Source organism: Biomphalaria glabrata, chromosome 7, assembly GCF_947242115.1.
Source record: "Biomphalaria glabrata chromosome 7, xgBioGlab47.1, whole genome shotgun sequence".
Classification (NCBI taxonomy): Eukaryota; Metazoa; Mollusca; class Gastropoda; family Planorbidae; genus Biomphalaria; species Biomphalaria glabrata.
The window spans coordinates 11,662,120-11,680,935 of NC_074717.1; the positions used below are offsets into that span (position 1 = coordinate 11,662,120).

The 18,816-nt window shown below is 36.7% G+C and overlaps 1 protein-coding gene across 1 annotated transcript; it reads left to right on the forward strand.

The window, feature by feature from the left end:
* Nucleotides 1-41: 41 nt before the first annotated feature.
* Nucleotides 42-13,512, forward strand: LOC106079655 (chymotrypsinogen A-like). Its single transcript, XM_056035839.1, has 8 exons — nucleotides 42-213; nucleotides 4,951-5,096; nucleotides 6,196-6,610; nucleotides 8,604-8,784; nucleotides 10,556-10,686; nucleotides 11,120-11,257; nucleotides 12,350-12,492; nucleotides 13,156-13,512. Exons 1-8 carry the CDS (start codon nucleotides 156-158, stop codon nucleotides 13,312-13,314), a joined length of 1,371 nt encoding a protein of 456 aa, XP_055891814.1. The 5' UTR covers nucleotides 42-155; the 3' UTR covers nucleotides 13,315-13,512.
* The last annotated feature ends 5,304 nt before the right edge of the window (nucleotides 13,513-18,816 follow it).

An 18,816-nucleotide genomic window follows, 5' to 3' on the forward strand; every position in this document is an offset into this window, starting at 1 on the left:
GTCATTAGGACTGTTAACTGTTCGCAGCTATATAAGTTAAAATCTCTGTGTTGATGTTCAGTGTTGGGTCGGTCCATGCCCTTCATTCAAAACTTCTGTGTTTTTAAACTTTTTTTTTTTGGCAATTGCGTCCATCACATAGTGCACTCTTGAAGATGTTGCAAAAGTTATTACTGTTGTTACTAGGGGTTGTCCTCTGTAGCAGCCAACAAGGTATGTATCTTTGCATTCCTAGTCACAAGAAAATACTTACCCTGGCTATTCGAAACAGATGGTTGAAATGTATCTTGCCTAGAAAGCTAAGAACGTGTTGGATCGTTTCGAACTTATATATATATATTTAAGGTTATACTGAAAGTCAGACAGATAGAAAGTCAGATTGATAGAAAGACAGACCGATAGAAAACCAGACCGTAGAAAGTTGGGCAGATAGAGAGTCAGACAGAAAGTCAGATCGTAGAAAGTCGGGCAGATAAAAAAGTAAGAAAGAAAGTCAGACAGATAGAAAGACAGACAAATAGAAAATCAGACTGATAGAAAGTCAGACCGTAGAAAGACAGATAGAAAGTCAGACCGTAGAAAGTCAGACGTTAGAAAGTTGGACAGATAGAGAGTCAGACAGGAAGAAAGTCTGACAGATAGAAAGTCATATAAAAGGTAAGATAGAAACACGGGGATAAAAACTGAGAAAAGAGAGAAATAAAAAGAAAGGTAAAAGGTAAGTAGATAGATAGATAGATAGATAGATAGATAGATAGATAGATAGATAGATAGATAGATAGATAGATAGATAGATAGATAGATAGATAGATAGATAGATAAATAGATAGATAGATAAATAGATAGATAGATAGATAGATAGATAGATAGATAGATAGATAGATAGATAGATAGATAGATAGATAGATAGATAGATAGATAGATAGATAGATAGATAATTTGTTAAAATATTTAACTATATTTTATACCCTTTCAAGGACATTTATTAATCAAAGATATTGTTTTACTAAACAGTTTTATGTATGCGGATGTTTGCTACACACATTATAGAATGTTTTAACAAAGCTTATATCAACTCTCTCTGTGTGTCTGGTAAAAAGTGTGTATGCAATATTTTTCCCACACCCATTTTCGGATCAAGTTGACTCTTCGCACAATTATTCATTGATAAAGACAAGACATGAATAAATAAATAAACAAGATTACAAAGACAGTTTGTATGGAAACACAAACTCAAAATCGGCCCCCGAAGTGGTCCACCAAGGCAGGCTCCAATATTTTCAGAAAGAACATCCAAATGAAATTATATCAAAGACAAATGAGAGATAAGAATGGAGAAAGAAGGTTGACAGATCTTGTGTAGTGCCCCAACGGTACAGCAGATCAAAGGATAGGTGCAAGTGAATGCAAAGTTAGATGTGAACCTGGCCTAACTAGTTCCCCTTTCAGACCTTGTGGTCTATAGGGCAGATGATGTAAAGTTCATCTGTTTTTGTGGCCTACGGTTAACGAGGGTGTCATGTAGCCAGCACAACGACCAACCGCCTTTACTTTTCCCCAACTAATATCAGGTACCCATTGGAGCTGGGTGGACTCAGAGGCGCCTAAGGATTCCGAAGTTGAAAATCCCAGTCTTCACAAGGATTCGAACCCGGGGCCCCCGGTTCAGAAGCCAAGCGCTTTACCGCTCAGCTACCGCGCCTCTCCTGGCCTAACTGAAGTCTTATAATTGATGTAATTGTTTTGAAAAGGCTTAATCTCTTTTTCGAATGCTCAAAAAAAAAAATTAAAAAATTTCGCAATAAAGAAAACGTTAACGAAAATGAAGTTTACAAGATTACTATTCGTTTTAACTTAGGTCTAACTTATAATGCATACTAATTAGCTTTTTCTCTTTAAAAAACTGCTTGCATAACTGATTTTAAAAATTAGATTTTTCGCTTTCAGAAAAAAAAAAGTAGCCGTTGCATCAGAACTTTGAATGGTCTAAAATATTGTGATGTCGGATTTTCAATATCTTTTCTAGTTTACGAGATCTAAACGGGACGGACGAACAGACGGACAGACGGTCAGACGGACAGACGGACAGACGGACAGACATTTCACACAAAACTAATAGCGTCTTTTCCCCTTTCGGGGGCCGCTAAAAAAGTAACCAACATTAGACAATTAATTTCTGGTAATAATTAATTTCTTTAATAGCAACAAGGGAAAGTAATACTTCAATTTTTCTTCACATTTACCTGATACATTAATACCCTAAATACGATAGTATGACTTGATAAATGATACAACCACTGTAGCAATATCTTAACTATTTACCACATTCTAGTGGAATCAACGCTGTTGTCGTCAGTTAGTAGAGAAAGAGTTAACAAAGTAACCAATATTAGACAATTAATTTCTGGTAATAATTAATTTCTTTAATAGTAACAAGGGAAAGTAATACTTCAGTTTTCAAAGATAGGGCTAAATTTGTTGAGTTGAGACCGGACACAACTGAATGCACTGGCGGATCCAGAACTTTGGAGTGGGGGGGGCGATTTTTTTCCAAACCCTAACCCTAACGCCTAGTAAACCCTAACCCTGTGCATAAACGTGCGTACAGCATATATATATATATATATATATATATATATATATATATATATATATATATATTTGTTTATTTATTTATTTATTTATATATATATATATATATATATATGAGAATAAAATAAGACTGTTTCTCAATCTTCGGCGAAAAAAACAGAAAAAAAAACAGTCTTTCTCTTGCAAGCTTGGGGGTTTGGAGAGCGCTGTAAGCTTCTTCAGTGGGGTTCGGGGCGAAGCCTCGACGCCCAAAAGCGTTTTCTTGCATTTTTCTCTGCAGAAACGCTTTCTTCTGACATCTACAGCTCATTATTTATCAATGGGGTTCGGGGCGAAGCCCCGACGCCAAAAGCGTTTTCTTGCATTTTCACGGCTGAAACGCATTCTCCTGACATCTTCAGCTCATTACGTTTTAGTGGTGTTCGGGGCGAAGCCCCGACGCAAAAAGCGTTTTCTTGCATTTTTCAATGCAGAAACGCATTCTTCTGACATCTACAGCTCATTATTCATTCTATTATAAAGGACCTTTTTGAATAATGAGAAAAATATTCTAATATGAATTTATAGTCCCTTAATACATTGCAAATAAACCGATTTGTTCTTTGAAAAGATTAGATACCCCACATATTTAGATTAAGGTTTTGAGGATCGCCGCCGAAAAAAAAAATATTCGATCAATAATATTCAATAAAATTCTAGCATAAATTGTGAGTTATAGTCCTAAATTTATTTAACTAGAAAAATATGAGATAGAGTAAAGGTTGGAAAAAGTCGACTAGGAAAAGATTATCTGGCTTTTGAACTCATCTCAACCGTGACTTATATTGAAAATTTTCGTTTGAAAAAGTCTTTCTTAAAATAGTTATGATAAATTCATGTTAAATTATACAAACTCTGTCCGGAAAGGGGAAGGGCGATAAAATGAAAACGATTAATTCTCTCTCTTTTTTATAATTTCTGCTGTTGATTGCATTTTGCATTAAAGAATAGAGGTTGGGCGACTCGATATAAGAATTTACTTTATAGCATATATAAATTATATTAGTGATAGATTTTTTTAAATTTTGTAATTTCTTACTATAATACAAAAAGAAAAGGTATTGATTTGTCCGATGGGGGGAAGGTGATTGCATGTATCGCACTTCCACCTGTTTATATTATATAGATATTTGACTAATTTTGTTCACATACTATGATTTCTCCATAAAAGTAGGACCCCCCCCCCACTCGAAGGGTTTAGATGGGAAGGGCAGTGGAGGTATTCGCTCTTCCCCTTCCAATCGGCCAACAGGTGAACGAAATTATATAAATACAGGTTAAAATACCAATAACAAGTTTTAATCATATAGATATTTAATTGATTCTGTTAGCAAGCTGTGATTTCTACAAATAAATAGGACCGCGCCCCCCACTCGAAAGTTTATGGTGGGGGGGGGGGGGGCGGATTGATACCATCGCCCCCTCCCGACCCTACCAAATCGGCCAAAATACTAGAAGGGGGGGGGGCGAAATAATCTAAAAATAGGTTGAAATATAAATAATTAGTATATATTATTAAAATAAGTAATAAATTCGCATACAAATTGTGTGAATTCTATACTATAATTCGTCCGCCCCCCCCCTTCGGGGGGGGGGGTCGCCCGAGTGGGGGTGGCGATCGCCCCTACCGCCCCCCCCCCCTGGATCCGCCAGTGACTGAATGAGACAACATATGTTCCGGAAGCTCAAAATTGGAACCAGTGAGATATGCCCATGTGGAGTGTCACCAGAAAATGCCGACCATGTCCTCCAAAAATGTTCCCTTTAACAATGAGGGCTGTACAAGACACTGGCCCCAAAACACCCGAATAGAAAGTAAACTATATGGAGAGCTCCCTGATTTGGAAACCACTGCGCAGTTCATCGCATGTATTTGATCTAGTCATCTGAACGCTCCAACATAAAAGTGAGAACGAAGAAAAAGTCCCCCTTAACTCTTTCTCTCCGTAATTATTTACCACATTCTAGTGGAATCAACGTTGGTATCGTCAGTTAGTAGAGAAAGAGTTAAATAGTTGCTAACGTTGTTTTTTTTCTTCACGCATTCTCCGATCAAGTTGATAATTTAAACATTGATTTATTGTACCTAACAAAACATGAATCAACAACAATACTCAATTAGTCAATTAAGTATTGGTAATTAATTATTTTGATTGATATCGAATAAGGAAAATAACTTTTACATTATTGGTAGATAAAATTTTAAGGACGGAGTTATCAGTTTTAGCTTTGTTTTTAGGGTGTTTTTTTTAAGGATTGTTTTTTTTATTTTCTTGACGTCTTGCCTTTTCGTGTCTATAAGTCGTCAATACTTTTCAGTTGAGGAAGAAATCGTTCAAGGCTCATGCAAGTCAGTCTATATCTATACCAACTACAGAAACTACTGTTCATTTACCAACACTGCACCAACTATACCACTGGCCGTACGAGCACTGCAACAGTATTCCACACAGAATTGTGTACAGGTAACACCCAGGGTTAAGATGATGTTCACATTATTTACATAGGTGACGCTCGTGTAAAGCTAATGAGCCAATTATCAAAAAAAAAATCGATGGCTAGATCAAAAACCCATTTCACTAATTTTAGTAATACATGACTGGTGAGCTTGATCTAAAGCCCATTTACGATACAGTTACCCTTAGCTAGATTGCTTGGCATAAAGCCTACTTACCTGATAAATAGCTAGAATGCTTGATCTATAGCCCATTTACGATACATTTATTCATAGCTAGATTGCTTGGCATAAAGCCTACTTACCTGATAAATAGCTAGAATGCTTGATCTAAAGCCCATTTACGATACATTTATTCATAGCTAGATTGCTTGGCATAAAGCCTACTTACCTGATAAATAGCTAGAATGATTGATCTATACCCCTTTTACGATACATTTATTCATAGCTAGATTGCTTGGCCTAAAGCCTACTTACCTGATAAATAGCTAGAATGCTTGATCTAAAGACCATTTATTAATTACATTTCTAGATTGCTTAACCTGAACCCCATTAACCTGATACACTAATACCCCATACGCGATAGTATGACTTGATAAATGATACAACCACTATATCTCAACTACTTCATTAGTGAACAGTTAGTACTTCCAGACAGATGCTATGGCACTATTGCCTGCTATCATTTATTAATTACATGTGCTTCCACGCGACACATTAAGACATGATCTCTTTTGTTAAACTTAGAAAGTCAAGAAATGATCTGCTTCCTTTTATATTTAATTTTGGGCTAATTTGAAACCAGGTGAAGACTGGGATTTAGAGCTTCGGGATTTTTAGGAAGCCCTTAAGTAATTTCTAAATGAGTACCCGACATATGTTAGGGTCAGCCAAAGAAACAGATGTGATTTACATCATCTCCCCCGATAGATCACAAAGTCTAAAAGGGGTATCTTTACCTCCGATCGTTATTGAGCACATATTGTTAAATTGAGAAGATTAAGTTATATGTTAAACATATCAATAATGAACTTTTTTCGAGTCACATATCTTCTTTCAATTTCATAATGATGATTCGATAGAAGTTTGTTTGCGTTCTTTGTCATCAGGGTGTGACTTACGGTATCCAGGACAGCACCCGCATGTGGGTGTCAGGGCTCTGTTATGCGTTGTTCTCCATTTCCAGAGTCTACCCAATCACCACCACCACCACCCCTATTACCACCATCGCGACAGCGGCGCCTACGACCCTCGTCTACACGACCAAAGCTGTGGTCACCAACTCCACCACGAACTCGACTACAGCGACAACAAATGCTACTAGCACAACCAAGGCGCCTACCACAAACACAACTACCACAGCGAACTCGACTACAGCGACAGCAAATTCTACTAGCACAACCAAGGCGCCTACCACAAACACAACTACCACAGCGAACTCAACTACAGCGACAACAAATTCTACTACCACAACCAAAGCACCGACTACAAACACCACTACTACCAGCACTACGTCAATACAAGGCAAGTATTTTATGAGCTTATTGTGTTATAGTGATGTGAGCTATACTAGATCTTTTTACTTTAAGGTGCTGGGTGCTATACTAGATCTTTTTACTTTAAAGTGCTGGATGCTATACTAGATCTTTTTACTTTAAAGTGATGGGTGCTATACTAGATCTTTTTACTTTAAAGTGCTGGGTGCTATACTAGATCTTTTTACTTTAAAGTGCTGGGTGCTATACTAGATCTTTTTACTTTAAAGTGATGGGTGCTATACTAGATCTTTTTACTTTAAAGTGATGGGTGCTATACTAGATCTTTGTAATTTAAAGTGCTGGGTGCTATACTAGATCTTTTTACTTTAAAGTGCCGGGTGCTATACTAGATCTTTTTACTTTAAAGTGCCGGGTGCTATACTAGATCTTTTTACTTTAAAATGCTGGGTGCTATACTAGATCTTTTTACTTTAAAGTGCCGGGTGCTATACTAGATCTTTTTACTTTAAAGTGCCGGGTGCTATACTAGATCTTTTTACTTTAAAGTGATGGGTGCTACACTAGATCCTTTTACTTTAAAGTGATGGGTGCTATACTAGATCTTTTTACTTTAAAGTGATGGGTGCTATACTAGATCTTTTTACTTTAAAGTGATGGGTGCTATACTAGATCTTTTTACTTTAAAGTGATGGGTGCTATACTAGACATATTAATTACGTTTTGTTTTCTAACTGGATTCTAATACATTCAAACTCAATTCCAAACCTTCTTCTGTTTTGGTGACAAGCAAAAAAAATCTTTACGAAAATCTTAAAGACCAAGTAAAGAGCTTTAGGGGTCATTCACAAAAACCGTTTGAATGCTTGTTTTCTGTAATATAATGCTTAAAAAAACATGTATGCACAAATATTTTCGAAAATTTGTAAGACATATTTAGGTATTAGCATTTAAATGTCGGTTTTAAGGACACATGTACGTCATTCCGCAAGGTTGTCATTGCTGGAAGTGGTAATGGATGTAAGCACTCCACTACCTCTATAAAATGCTTCCTAATGAAATGCGTCTCAAATAGCCTCTGACAACCAGTCCAACCCCTGGCCTTCACGTGTGGCTCAGATATTGAGTCCGGCGGAACTGTTCTCACTAACAGGAGAAGGGGCAAAGGCGAGTAACTGGCGCCTTAACCAGTAAGCTTCGAGTAGGAGTGGCTCGTTAGCCATGGCTGGCTACCCACCCAGGAGAAGGAAAACTCTGAATTCAAACCTCTATACCCAATCACTGTAAAAATCATGACCCTAAGGCAGTTTGCAGCCCCCAGTGCTACACGCTACACCCATGCAGAACCTGCGACGCCGCTGACACCAAACTGTATTGGCACTGCCGTTCCTTTAGCTGCGTGGAGAGGGTGGAACTGAGGTGTGGGCGACATCGTTCCGACCACAGCTAATGCCCAGGCATTCATCTCATCTCCATGAGATAATCCATAGTCGCTTCGTGACTAAAGGAGGCCATAGTATACGTAATCGAGCGTTGGCCGTTCTACTCCTTCTGTCAATTCTAATATTCTAGCAGCTAATTGAGGGTTTAATTTAGGTTTTAAAAATACTTTTAAATAAGTAAAGTGGAGAGTACTAACACATACTAACACAAATTAATTGTCTTCTATAAGTAGTTATAAAAGAATAAAAGCATACGGGTGTGCTCTAAGCGACTACTATAAATATCTATATCTATTAATTAATCATTGATTTGTTTTTCGTTTTACAATCACAGATTGCCAATAGACAATTTAAAAACTCGTGTGGCTAATAGCATCAGTAAATACTGTAACCTTAAATCCTTAAACAAGATTATGATTGCCGTGTAGGCTCAGTCTTATCTTCAAGAAATCCCAAAACAATATTTGACTAGCACTTTAAATTTCTTATGATGGATACGAGTGAATTATACCCGTTTTAAAAAAAAAAAAACATTTTGAAAATATTTTGCTTGTTTTAATTGTATCCATGACTATTTAGACATCTGTGGAGTGGCTAATAGCGCCTTCCGTATTATTGGCGGCACCAACGCAACGAGCTGCGAGTTCCCGTGGATGGTCGTCCTCTATAACCAAGTAGCAGGAGGCTTGTGCGGGGGATTTATCATTGATAGCACCCACATACTGACAGCCGCCCACTGTGTAGCTGAGACCAATACCACGTAAGTACTCATAAACAGATGGGGAGTGCGGTGGCTGAGTGGTTAAGCACTCGGCTTCCGAGCCTGGGGTTCGAATCTCGGTGAAGACTGGGATTTTGAATTTCGGGATTTTTTGGGCACCCTTGAGTCCACCCAACTCTAATGGGTACCTGACTTTAGTCGGGGAAAGTAAAGGCGGTTGGTCGTTATGCTGGCCACATGACACCCTGCTTGTTAACCGTTGGCCATAGAAACAGATGACCTTAACATCATCTGCCCCATAGATCGCAAGGTCTGAAAGGGAAACTTTACTACTTTTACTCATAAACAGGGCCTGATTTAGAAGATATCGCCCTAAACTATTTGAGATATAAGGTTCCTTGTAATCAATAAAATAATTTATTCCTTTCCTTTTTCTTTATAAGGTTGACTGGGGCCCTAAGCTATAGTTTACGGTGTCTATAAGTAAATCCAGTACTGCACATAGACGTGGGTGGTTTTTATTAGGTGGTCAAGTATGGTCAGCTCTTAAGTGGATTTCCTTTAGCAAAACTACATTTTCTATACAACTCCACCCGCCTTGAATTTTATTTTACATTAATCTTCTGTTTGTACCGAATAGGTCTAAGGCCGCATGGCATTTTTTATTTATTCAGTCTAAATTTTTTTTCACAATGATCTCAATATTTTGTCATAAATAAAGGCTATACTATTTTTTATTTATGTAAAATTAGGGTATTTTGAAAAAATCAATTTGGCTACGAGTGGAAGAGAGATCTTCGTCTTTTTCTATTGCGTTCTCATTCTTATGTTGGAGCTTCAGATAACTAGTCGTATATCTGAAAAGTGCCGCGCTGTAATTCCCAAATTAGGAAGCTCTCTAAATAGTTTTTTTTCCTATCGGGGAATTCTAAGACCATTGTCTTGTTCCGGCCTCCTAGATGGAGAATGCAGCTTTTGAAGAACATGGTCGGCATTCTCTGGTGACACTCGCCGTTTTATTGCTGCGATCAATTACTATTTGAATTACTATTTGATTCGTTTTATTTTTTCTTACTTAAAAAACATTAATAATACAAAGGTCTACAAGTAAACGCCCCCCCCACACACACCATACATCCTTTTGGCAAGCGAATTCAATTATCTCTTACGTTGAAGAGCGTAAATTCTAATATCGGCTATAGATCGGCTTTATAAAATATATTGGGTCGAAAACCTCGTTTTCGGTAAATTTAACTGCTCTGAGTTTGATCGGGAAAATATATTAGTTGTTCTGAGACCCAAAGCAAGTAATAATACATTTTCGTCCACGTGGGAGAATTATTGATAGGTGAATTAATTAGTTAGGGCCCTTACGTATCTATCTATCTATCTATCTATCTATCTATCTCTATCTATCTATCTATCAATCTATCTATCTATCTATCTATCTATCTCTATCTATCTATCTATCTATCTATCAATCTATCTATCTATCTCTATCTATTTATATAAATGTGTTCTGGTAAACGTTTTAATTTTCTGTCCTGAGTACTGCCTTGGTAGTTTGACTATACCTTTAGCAAAATTAATGTTAGCTAGATAAACAGATATTCATAGTACGTTGCTCTGTCATTGGTTGTTTGATTGATTGATTGATTGATTGTGTTAGAGAAAACGTGACGATCATAGCTGATGCACAGGCTCTCATATCGTTTAAAGTCGTCGCTCCAAGAGATGAACCATAGCTGTTTTGATTGAAGGAGATCAATGGATGATTGATTGATTGATTGATACAACATTTGTTTTCCAGAACAAAGATCACCACTGTGGAACCTGCTGTCAACTTTGTAGTATTTACAGGTTCCTCGTCTATCGCTACCGCCACAAGACGAGTTGTTAAATCAATCACAGCTCACGAACAATACAACGGGATCACATTAGGTAATGTAGGATATAGTATCGACGTTTTTAAAGAAGCAATTTTATGAGGGTGTTAATGGCACCCTTGTATCGCCTCAACCTTTTTTTTAAATAAATCAAAACCGAATCTATTGAGGTATTGTAAGAGAAAGGTATTGAGCATTAAGCGGCCCTTTCACCATTTGCCCCCACACCCCATCAAATAAAAAAAAGAGCTACGCTGCTAGTGTTACACAATGATGTTAAACTATTCTCAAATGTAAAATACCGTATGGATACATTTAACTTAGATCTAAGAAGCTTTCACTTTCGACTCGTCCATAAAGGTTGTCTAGAGGACTCAATTACGAAGACTAGCGATTTATAAAAGATTTACAGAGTTTTAAATACGAGTGATTTTTGGAAGATTTTACTTATGTTTTTATATGGTATATGTTATTTTATTTAACTTTAGATAAAGACATTGCTATTGTGACACTGTCATTGCCATTGAATTTCACTACGTGTCAACGCCCACTTTGTCTTGTGAATGCTACGAGCTCGCCACAGAACGCCACACGCTGCAAAGTTATGGGCTGGGGAGTCACATCCAGTAAGTAGACCATGGGATAAAGTTAGTTATTGACATCAGGTACCCACGCACGCGCATAGCATAGATGCAACTATGGTGATTTTTGTAGTTGTGATTTTGGTACAGTTGTTAGTGGCGTATTTTTATAAGATATTTGTTGTGCCTTTTCATATTTTTGTTCATAGTGCAATTTACTTTATTTGTATTTCCGTAATGAAGAGCAGATATATTTGGTGAAAGTGTTTGAGAAGCCGGGAGTTACTTTCTGTATAGCACCCATGCAGTCATGATCCATACAAAAGAGCACCACTACTTTGCAAATGCCGAGATTTTGTTGGCTAACGTAGTGATTTATTAAGCTCACTTGAAAGCGCCGCCATCTTAACTTAAGCCAGAGGGTCATCTACTACTCCCTATGGCAAGACCACACTATAAATAAGTCAAGTGAAAGCTGATGTGGACATTGTAGACACACTGTTTACTGTTCCACCGGTACGTTGGGAAGTTTAGACCAAAATGAAAGTTACTGTCGAAATCAGGCGCTGAAGGCGAAAACAGAACTAAAATCGACCACCGGCAGACAACGGTTTTGTTTTAGCTGGATGTGATATGACTGCGGTACCACATGAAATATTAAACTACACCTTAATATTTGGATCTAAAGATAAGTTTTATAAAATACACGAGTTGGTGGATTTTTGGGCTGCTTGTGGTCCATTGGATAAAGTAATCTTGTCAAGTATCACAGTGGCTCCCTCCCCCAGTACCAGTCAGTGTTCTAACAATGCTCATCCAGGTGTCTGACTGGCACATTTTGATTTTGTTACAGTTAGGGCCGGATTTAGATCTGGGCTAATCAACAGAAGCAAATATTTCCTGTGCTCTTTTTTTAAGGATTGAAAATATCACTGGAACCATTTGTCGGGGTCCCAAGGGCCCTAAGTTTATGTTGCTTAGACGTAAATCCAATATTGGTTACAGTTGTGAGATTAATATTTTATTCCGGATGTTTTTTACAAGACCCATCCATCAATGTGAATATTCAAAAATGTTATATATACTTTTACTAAGGGTAAAAAAAAAAATTCTGCATGTTTTTTTCTCTTATTATAGCTGCTGCAGACGCTTCTATTTCAACCAACCTTCAATGGGTTGATGTGCCCATTGTAAACGACACTTCCTGCAGATCCCTGTATGGAAGCTACTTTTCAGCGACTAATTTCTGCGCAGGAACTCTGGGTAAAGACTCGTGTCAGGTAATTACTTATTGTTACAAATTATTTAAGTCACAGATATACAGTGTGGGGGGATAAACAGACGTAAAATGCCATAGAGAGAGAGAGGGGTCTCAGTATGAGCTGGGACGTTCATAAGAATGATTCATCCGTTTTTTAAGAAAAAAAACAACCTAAGCTGCACATATCACACAATTCTTCTTCTTCTTCGCTCTCATTTGACATGTCCGAGCGTTCAGATCAGTAATCCTAGATCTGTGATGAACCGCGCAGTGGTTTCCAGATCAGGCAGTTCTCAGTTGAGTTTTTATGCTATTGGAAGGTTTTGGGGCCAGAGTCTTGTTCGGGCCTCTTGATATAGTATGCAGCTTTGAATAACAATGAATAACATGATCTGCATTCTCTGGTGATGCTCCACAAGGACAGGTTTCGCTCGTCCCGACTTTAAGCTTCCGGAACATATGTTGTCTCATTCTGTTGTGTCCGGTTCTGAGTCTAAAAATTATGCGATTCTTTTATTCTACTCTCTATTATTTTTATCATTTCTTCTAGGTAGAGAGGGATTTTCATTTGTTTGTTCATTCTTTCATCTTTGGCCAGTATGTCTGCTTTTTCATTGCCTCCTGCATTCAATGTGTGCTGGATTCCATATATGACACACTAATGGTTTTGTTTCTAACCCAGGGTGACTCGGGTGGACCACTGGCCTGTAGAGAGAATGACGGGAAGTACTATGTCCAGGGCATAGTCTCAGGAGGCTTCGCATGCGGTCAAACTGCTGGCCTCTACACCAAAGTGTCCAGTTTCATCCCATGGATCCAGAGCAAGATCACTCTTCTATAAAAAAAAGAACGCATTAACAGACGTACATAGCATTGGTTATGTCCCCCTGTAACTAAAACAAAACATCAGCATTTTTGTGTACATGTAAATACTGACTGCTTGTATATCTTTCAAATTTAATATGGTTACCAATATCCATTTTCTTTCAAACCATATGAGTTATTGCAGACATTCTTAAAATAAAGAAAATGTAGAGTATCACTGTATTTGTTGTATGTGACAAATCATGACTTCTGTATTTCATATGCATAGACTATATTATAGACTTTTTTACTTATGAAAAAAAGTTGGAGGATCGTTCACAAGTAAACAAGATTCTGAGGGGTTTTTGCTTGTTGGTTGGTTGGTTGGTTTATCGGAAGAAATAAATCTGCCATTTTTTAGTATCACAAAAAAAATGAAATGTTAAATAAATTCTAAGAATACTGACATTACAAAAACAAACGTCAAATTCTACTTTAAAATGTTAACAAAAAAATGGTTTGTTCTTTTGTATTCTATTGTGGATTTGCACAGTAAGTTTTGAACCCAGTTGTTACACACGTTTTCTTATTGAAATAGTTGAGATGTTTCAAGAAGTTACTGTGACATGCCGGTGATTCTGTAGAGTGTAGAGCTATCTTTAGAACAAAACAATTCTTAGAGATTCAATTAACGGAGATCCTTTTAATTCACATACAAAACTTAAATTCAAAACTTGGATTCACGATAATGTACAGAAATAAAACTGTATCTTTTTTTCAAAGCTTAATAACAAAATATATTCAGATTAATACTAGATCTATTAAAATATAAGACTTGTCACCTAGACCCGGGGTCGGCAACCTGCGGCTCACGAGCCACATGCGGCTCTTTGGATGTGAAGCTGCGGCTCTTTCTTTCCATACGCAAATATTATTTATTTTATCGAAATTTTTTTTTTCAAAAAGTTTTGAATCGTTTAACGAGGATTAGGTACTGATTCTATCTTCAGCCACATGTACTCGCTTTTCACCATACCCCTCCCCCATTGCACACGTCGTCACTGTAATCAGTCCGTCGGAAGCTCTTGAATGACGCCGTCGTCTGATGCTTCTATGTACGCTTTAATTCGCTTTTGGCTGTGACTTATAGTTTATTGTTTCAGGTAAATGAGTTAGAAGCGAATTATCTTCTCAAAGTTAGAAGCAATCTATAAGTAATGCTGATCTGGCAAACGTTGGGTACCAGTACGTACCACTAGAAATTGCACAAAAAGGCAAACCATTTACATATGGTATGTCAAAGATTGCTTTATACATGCATCTGGAAAACATTTTCATGATTTCGAAAAAAAGAACTTGAAAAAAATCAAAGCTAAAACAGTATAAGATAGAATAGCTAAAATGTCTTTAAATGTAATATATTAGCAGGTATAAGATATTCAATATTTTTCTGTTTTGTCACTTGCTATAGATGAATTGGCAACATAAAAGACAGAATAAGTTGACCTTTTGTCATGTATGTCTTCCCAAGTTCCAAAAGAAGAACTTGGATTGCTACTTCTCTGGAGACAAACTAGAGGGGATGATAGAGCGTATGCCGAGCAAAAATACCTTGAAGACATTAAAATCGTTTAAATAACAACTGATTGAGCCAGACAGGAAAAAATAAAGGAGCAACTACGATTCTTCGAAGCAAAATAAATTGCGAAAATTCTTACGTTTCACTGAATAATACACCAAGAAGCGCTTTTTGACCAAACGATTCAGGCCAAAATAGTTGAGGTCATAAGTTCGGTAATCAAGATTGTTAACAGCATCTTGTCAAAAGCACTTAACCATCGTCAGTTTAAAGAATTCTTAAGCGAAATGGAAACTCCGTATTACGATCTCCTTCACAATAAAGTGTGAGATGGCTTTCCAAAGGTAAGGTGTTGAAACGTTTTGGTTTGTGCTTGAAGGAATTAAATACATTCCTAAATAAACAAGTATTTATCACCCTGAATTAGAGAAAGGTTGCAAAAATGTTAACTTTACATAACAGCGAAATTAAATGAGCTGAATGTTAAACCACAAAGAAATGGAAACCCAGCCGATGTTAGGGTAGAAGATTAGGCTTCTTTTGAAAAAAAAATATTATTGCAGAAGAGCGGTAATTACTTTTTTATTAAATGTCTAAAGAAATATCGCGATAATATCGTGCAACTGTTGACACGAATTACTTCAGCACAGTTACAAAAAAAAAATAATAATTCAAAGATGAATTTGTTGGCAGTCAAATATACTCATCATGAAGAATTACAAACTAACAAAATCATTCTAGCATTACTAGTAAATCAACACAAATAGTAACGAAATCCACATTGATCCATTTGAAATTGATACTGGATTTCTAGAAATGCCATTGATTGAAAGTAAAACTTTGTGGACTTGAACATTTAAAGAGTTGAAAAGCAAGTTGGAAGAGTTGAAAGTCCAGAAATGCATGTACGTAACGCAACAAGTGGACATCTTTAAAAAAAAATGCCGCGAGTTGATTCGGCGCAAGGAATAATCTTCCAGTTTGCAACATTGAGGTGAAGATGTTGGCATTTCGAGTGCTATATTTGGATCTACATATTCGTCCGAGCAAGCGTTCTCTTGCATGATATTATTAAAAGTAAGAAGTCAACAAACAAATGAAAATTTAGAGTCGTGTTTGAAACTAAAAAACAAGTTATGAGCCAAATGTATACAAAATTTCTAAAACCAAAGCCATCGCTCCCATTGTATTTGTTTGCTTAATTGCTTGTTATTGAAGTACAAGTTAGTGTTGCTAATAAATGTTTAACTGCTTTATTTGCTACCAACATAAACAAAGCAATTATCTAATAATGCCATATATATATATATATTATCTACTTTGCTGTGAAAACAATACTTAGGCCTATATATGAATAAATAAATATTTTGTCTTATGAAAAGATTCTTTTTTTTTTCATAAAAAAATAGTAATATGATTACTACGTATTGTTGGCAAGAAAAAAAAAACGTTGTGGCTCTTTAAAATTTAAAAGTTTTGTAAATTGTAATTTTTGGCTCTTCCGACTCAAAAGGTTGCCGACCCCTGACCTAGACGCTTCCTTTAGCTAATCAAATTACTCCGCGCCCGAATGTCAAGCTGTCATCGGATGTGATGACGTCATGTGTTTCTTGACCCTTGCACGTGTAGTTTTTCCATACTTGACATAGATCTAGATCTATTAAGTTTATTTTAGCCTAGACTAGGTTTGTTTAAATTGATACGTGACACGAGTAATCTCCTCTTTGTTTGCATTTTTTTTTTAATATATACCCGATTTACATTTTTGAAGCCATAAGATATGGTAAAATAGAAAAGCAAGAGAAAGCGATATCCAGAAATATGGGGGAGTGATCTCAAGTAAGCTAGAGAAAAACGTAAGGTAATAGAAATAAGACTGGTATAGAATTTTAAATAAATAGATATACTAACCAATGTCAAGGACATTATAATGTAAAGTTACAGTTGCTAACTACGCTAAATATTATAAATTAGGTGTATTTTGAAACGTAGACATTTGATTGCATATTACAATTTTTTTTTTAAAGTAACCTAGGACTCTTTAGCTTCTCCTTACCTCCTTATACTACAGTCTGTGCACCAGAAATATTTAACAGCACGTTTCGGATGTTCCTTCAGAGTGGAAGATAATTTACTTCCTTGTCCAAACCTCCCGCAGGACGACGGGGATGGGAGCGGGCAGGGTTTGACCCGGGACCATCGATAAATATGAACGACAGTCCAGCGCGCAAACCGCACGACCAGGCAGCCATTGTCTTTACTGTCCATTGTTTTGTTTTGTTTTGTTAATTTTTTAATATATTTTTATGTTGTTGTTTTTCAATAATTCGGTTCTCAAATAAGTGAAACTTCTTTGTCCTTCAAATTTAAAATAGACACCGTGTGATATTTGTAGAATCAAATGTGAATTCATCCGTTAACTCTCTTTCTATCTCTCACACTTTTCTATCGCTGCTCCAGTAAATTGGACATCGACGTTGCTGGGGTCGGTGAAGGTAATGATTGACCTGTATTTTGGACAAAGGGCATCGGGCTAAAGCGCGAAATGTTCAACCGATTCGTACTGACACTTACCGCAGTAGACACCATCCCCAACCAACTTAGGGAAAGTTATTTAGGTCATTGTTTGATTGGTGACGTCTGTTTGAGGGCTTAGCAGGTGTGGTGGTCCGTATTCAAACATAAATTGATCTCCCTTCGTGTATTGATGGGAACTGCAGAGATAACCATGTGAACTTTAACAGTCTACTTTTACCCTGTGGCTGTAGGGTTGAGGGAACTAACAGACTGTAGATCTAAACACACTGTAGATGTAGACTACATAGTACATACACATTATATTGCTAGTAAATTACGATTATTGTGGTTTTGATAGCTGTCTGTTCTAGAAGAGCAATATACCAGTCTTGTCCTGAACTCAAGAAAACATTAAGAAACTGGAACAGACACAAAATAGAGCAGTGAGATTCATAACAAACGAATATTCACAATTGACTAGAGTAGCACCTTTAGTAAAATCACTAAATTTAGAAAGCCTTCAGGAGAGAAAACTCAAAAGAAAAGTAGCAATTATACATAAAACACTGAACCACAATCTTTAAATAGAAAAACAAAACCTAATAAAATACTCAGAAAGACACAAAGATAAAGGCACATTCCTCGTTCCATATGCTAGGACAAATTTGTACAAATGCTCCTTCTTCCCTAGTGCTATTAGAGCATGGAATGGGTTGCCTGAGCTAGCCAGGAAAGCCAGTGACTTGGCAGAATTTAGGTCATTGGTTAATAATAATATGCACAACTAAATGCATGACGCGTGGGACGTAATCATCTTCTTTTTTGAAGTAACGTCTGTATTATATAAGATAAGAGATTGGACCAGAGGTCTCCTAACATAGAGCAGGGGAGGGCATATTGCACGACGCGGGCCACATGCGGCCCGCCCAAGTGTTTTATGTGGCCCTCAAACAACTACACATATTGGGTGTGCACACAATTTATATATATTGAAAATGAATAATTTTAACTATCAATAATTGAAACTTCTGATGTGTATGCTGCAGACGTTCAAGAAACATGGTCTATACATGACATTCTAAAAAGTTTCAAGTAAAAGAAGATTATTCTAGTTGGCAGTATGTAGAAACATTCAGTCGAAAAGACTAAAAGACGAAAATTCAGGTCAGTATTTATGCACCGCTATGTAAAACTGTGTTGGGTGGACATGTGACAAAATGGTAAGTGTTGGAACTGGTATAGCCCGTGCTTTGAGAAAAAAAATGTTGTTTTTTTTATATAAATTTAAAGAACAATATGAGAGAGAGAGAGAGAGAGAGAGAGAGATCATTTCAAACAAATATTTTTCTAAAACTTCGGTATAGCTATTTTAAAATTAATGGTTTATGAGTGTGTTATGTGACTAACACAAGAGCCAAGCTTCTTTACTTCAACCAATATGTC

Excerpts from the sequence above, each read along its gene's own strand:
- LOC106079655 (XM_056035839.1), top strand. The coding sequence starts at position 156 with ATGTTGCAAAAGTTATTACTGTTGTTACTAGGGGTTGTCCTCTGTAGC. Across the intron at positions 8,785-10,555 it reads GTAGCTGAGACCAATACCAC|AACAAAGATCACCACTGTGG; the intron begins GTAAGTACTCAT and ends TTTGTTTTCCAG. Across the intron at positions 10,687-11,119 it reads ATACAACGGGATCACATTAG|ATAAAGACATTGCTATTGTG; the intron begins GTAATGTAGGAT and ends ATTTAACTTTAG.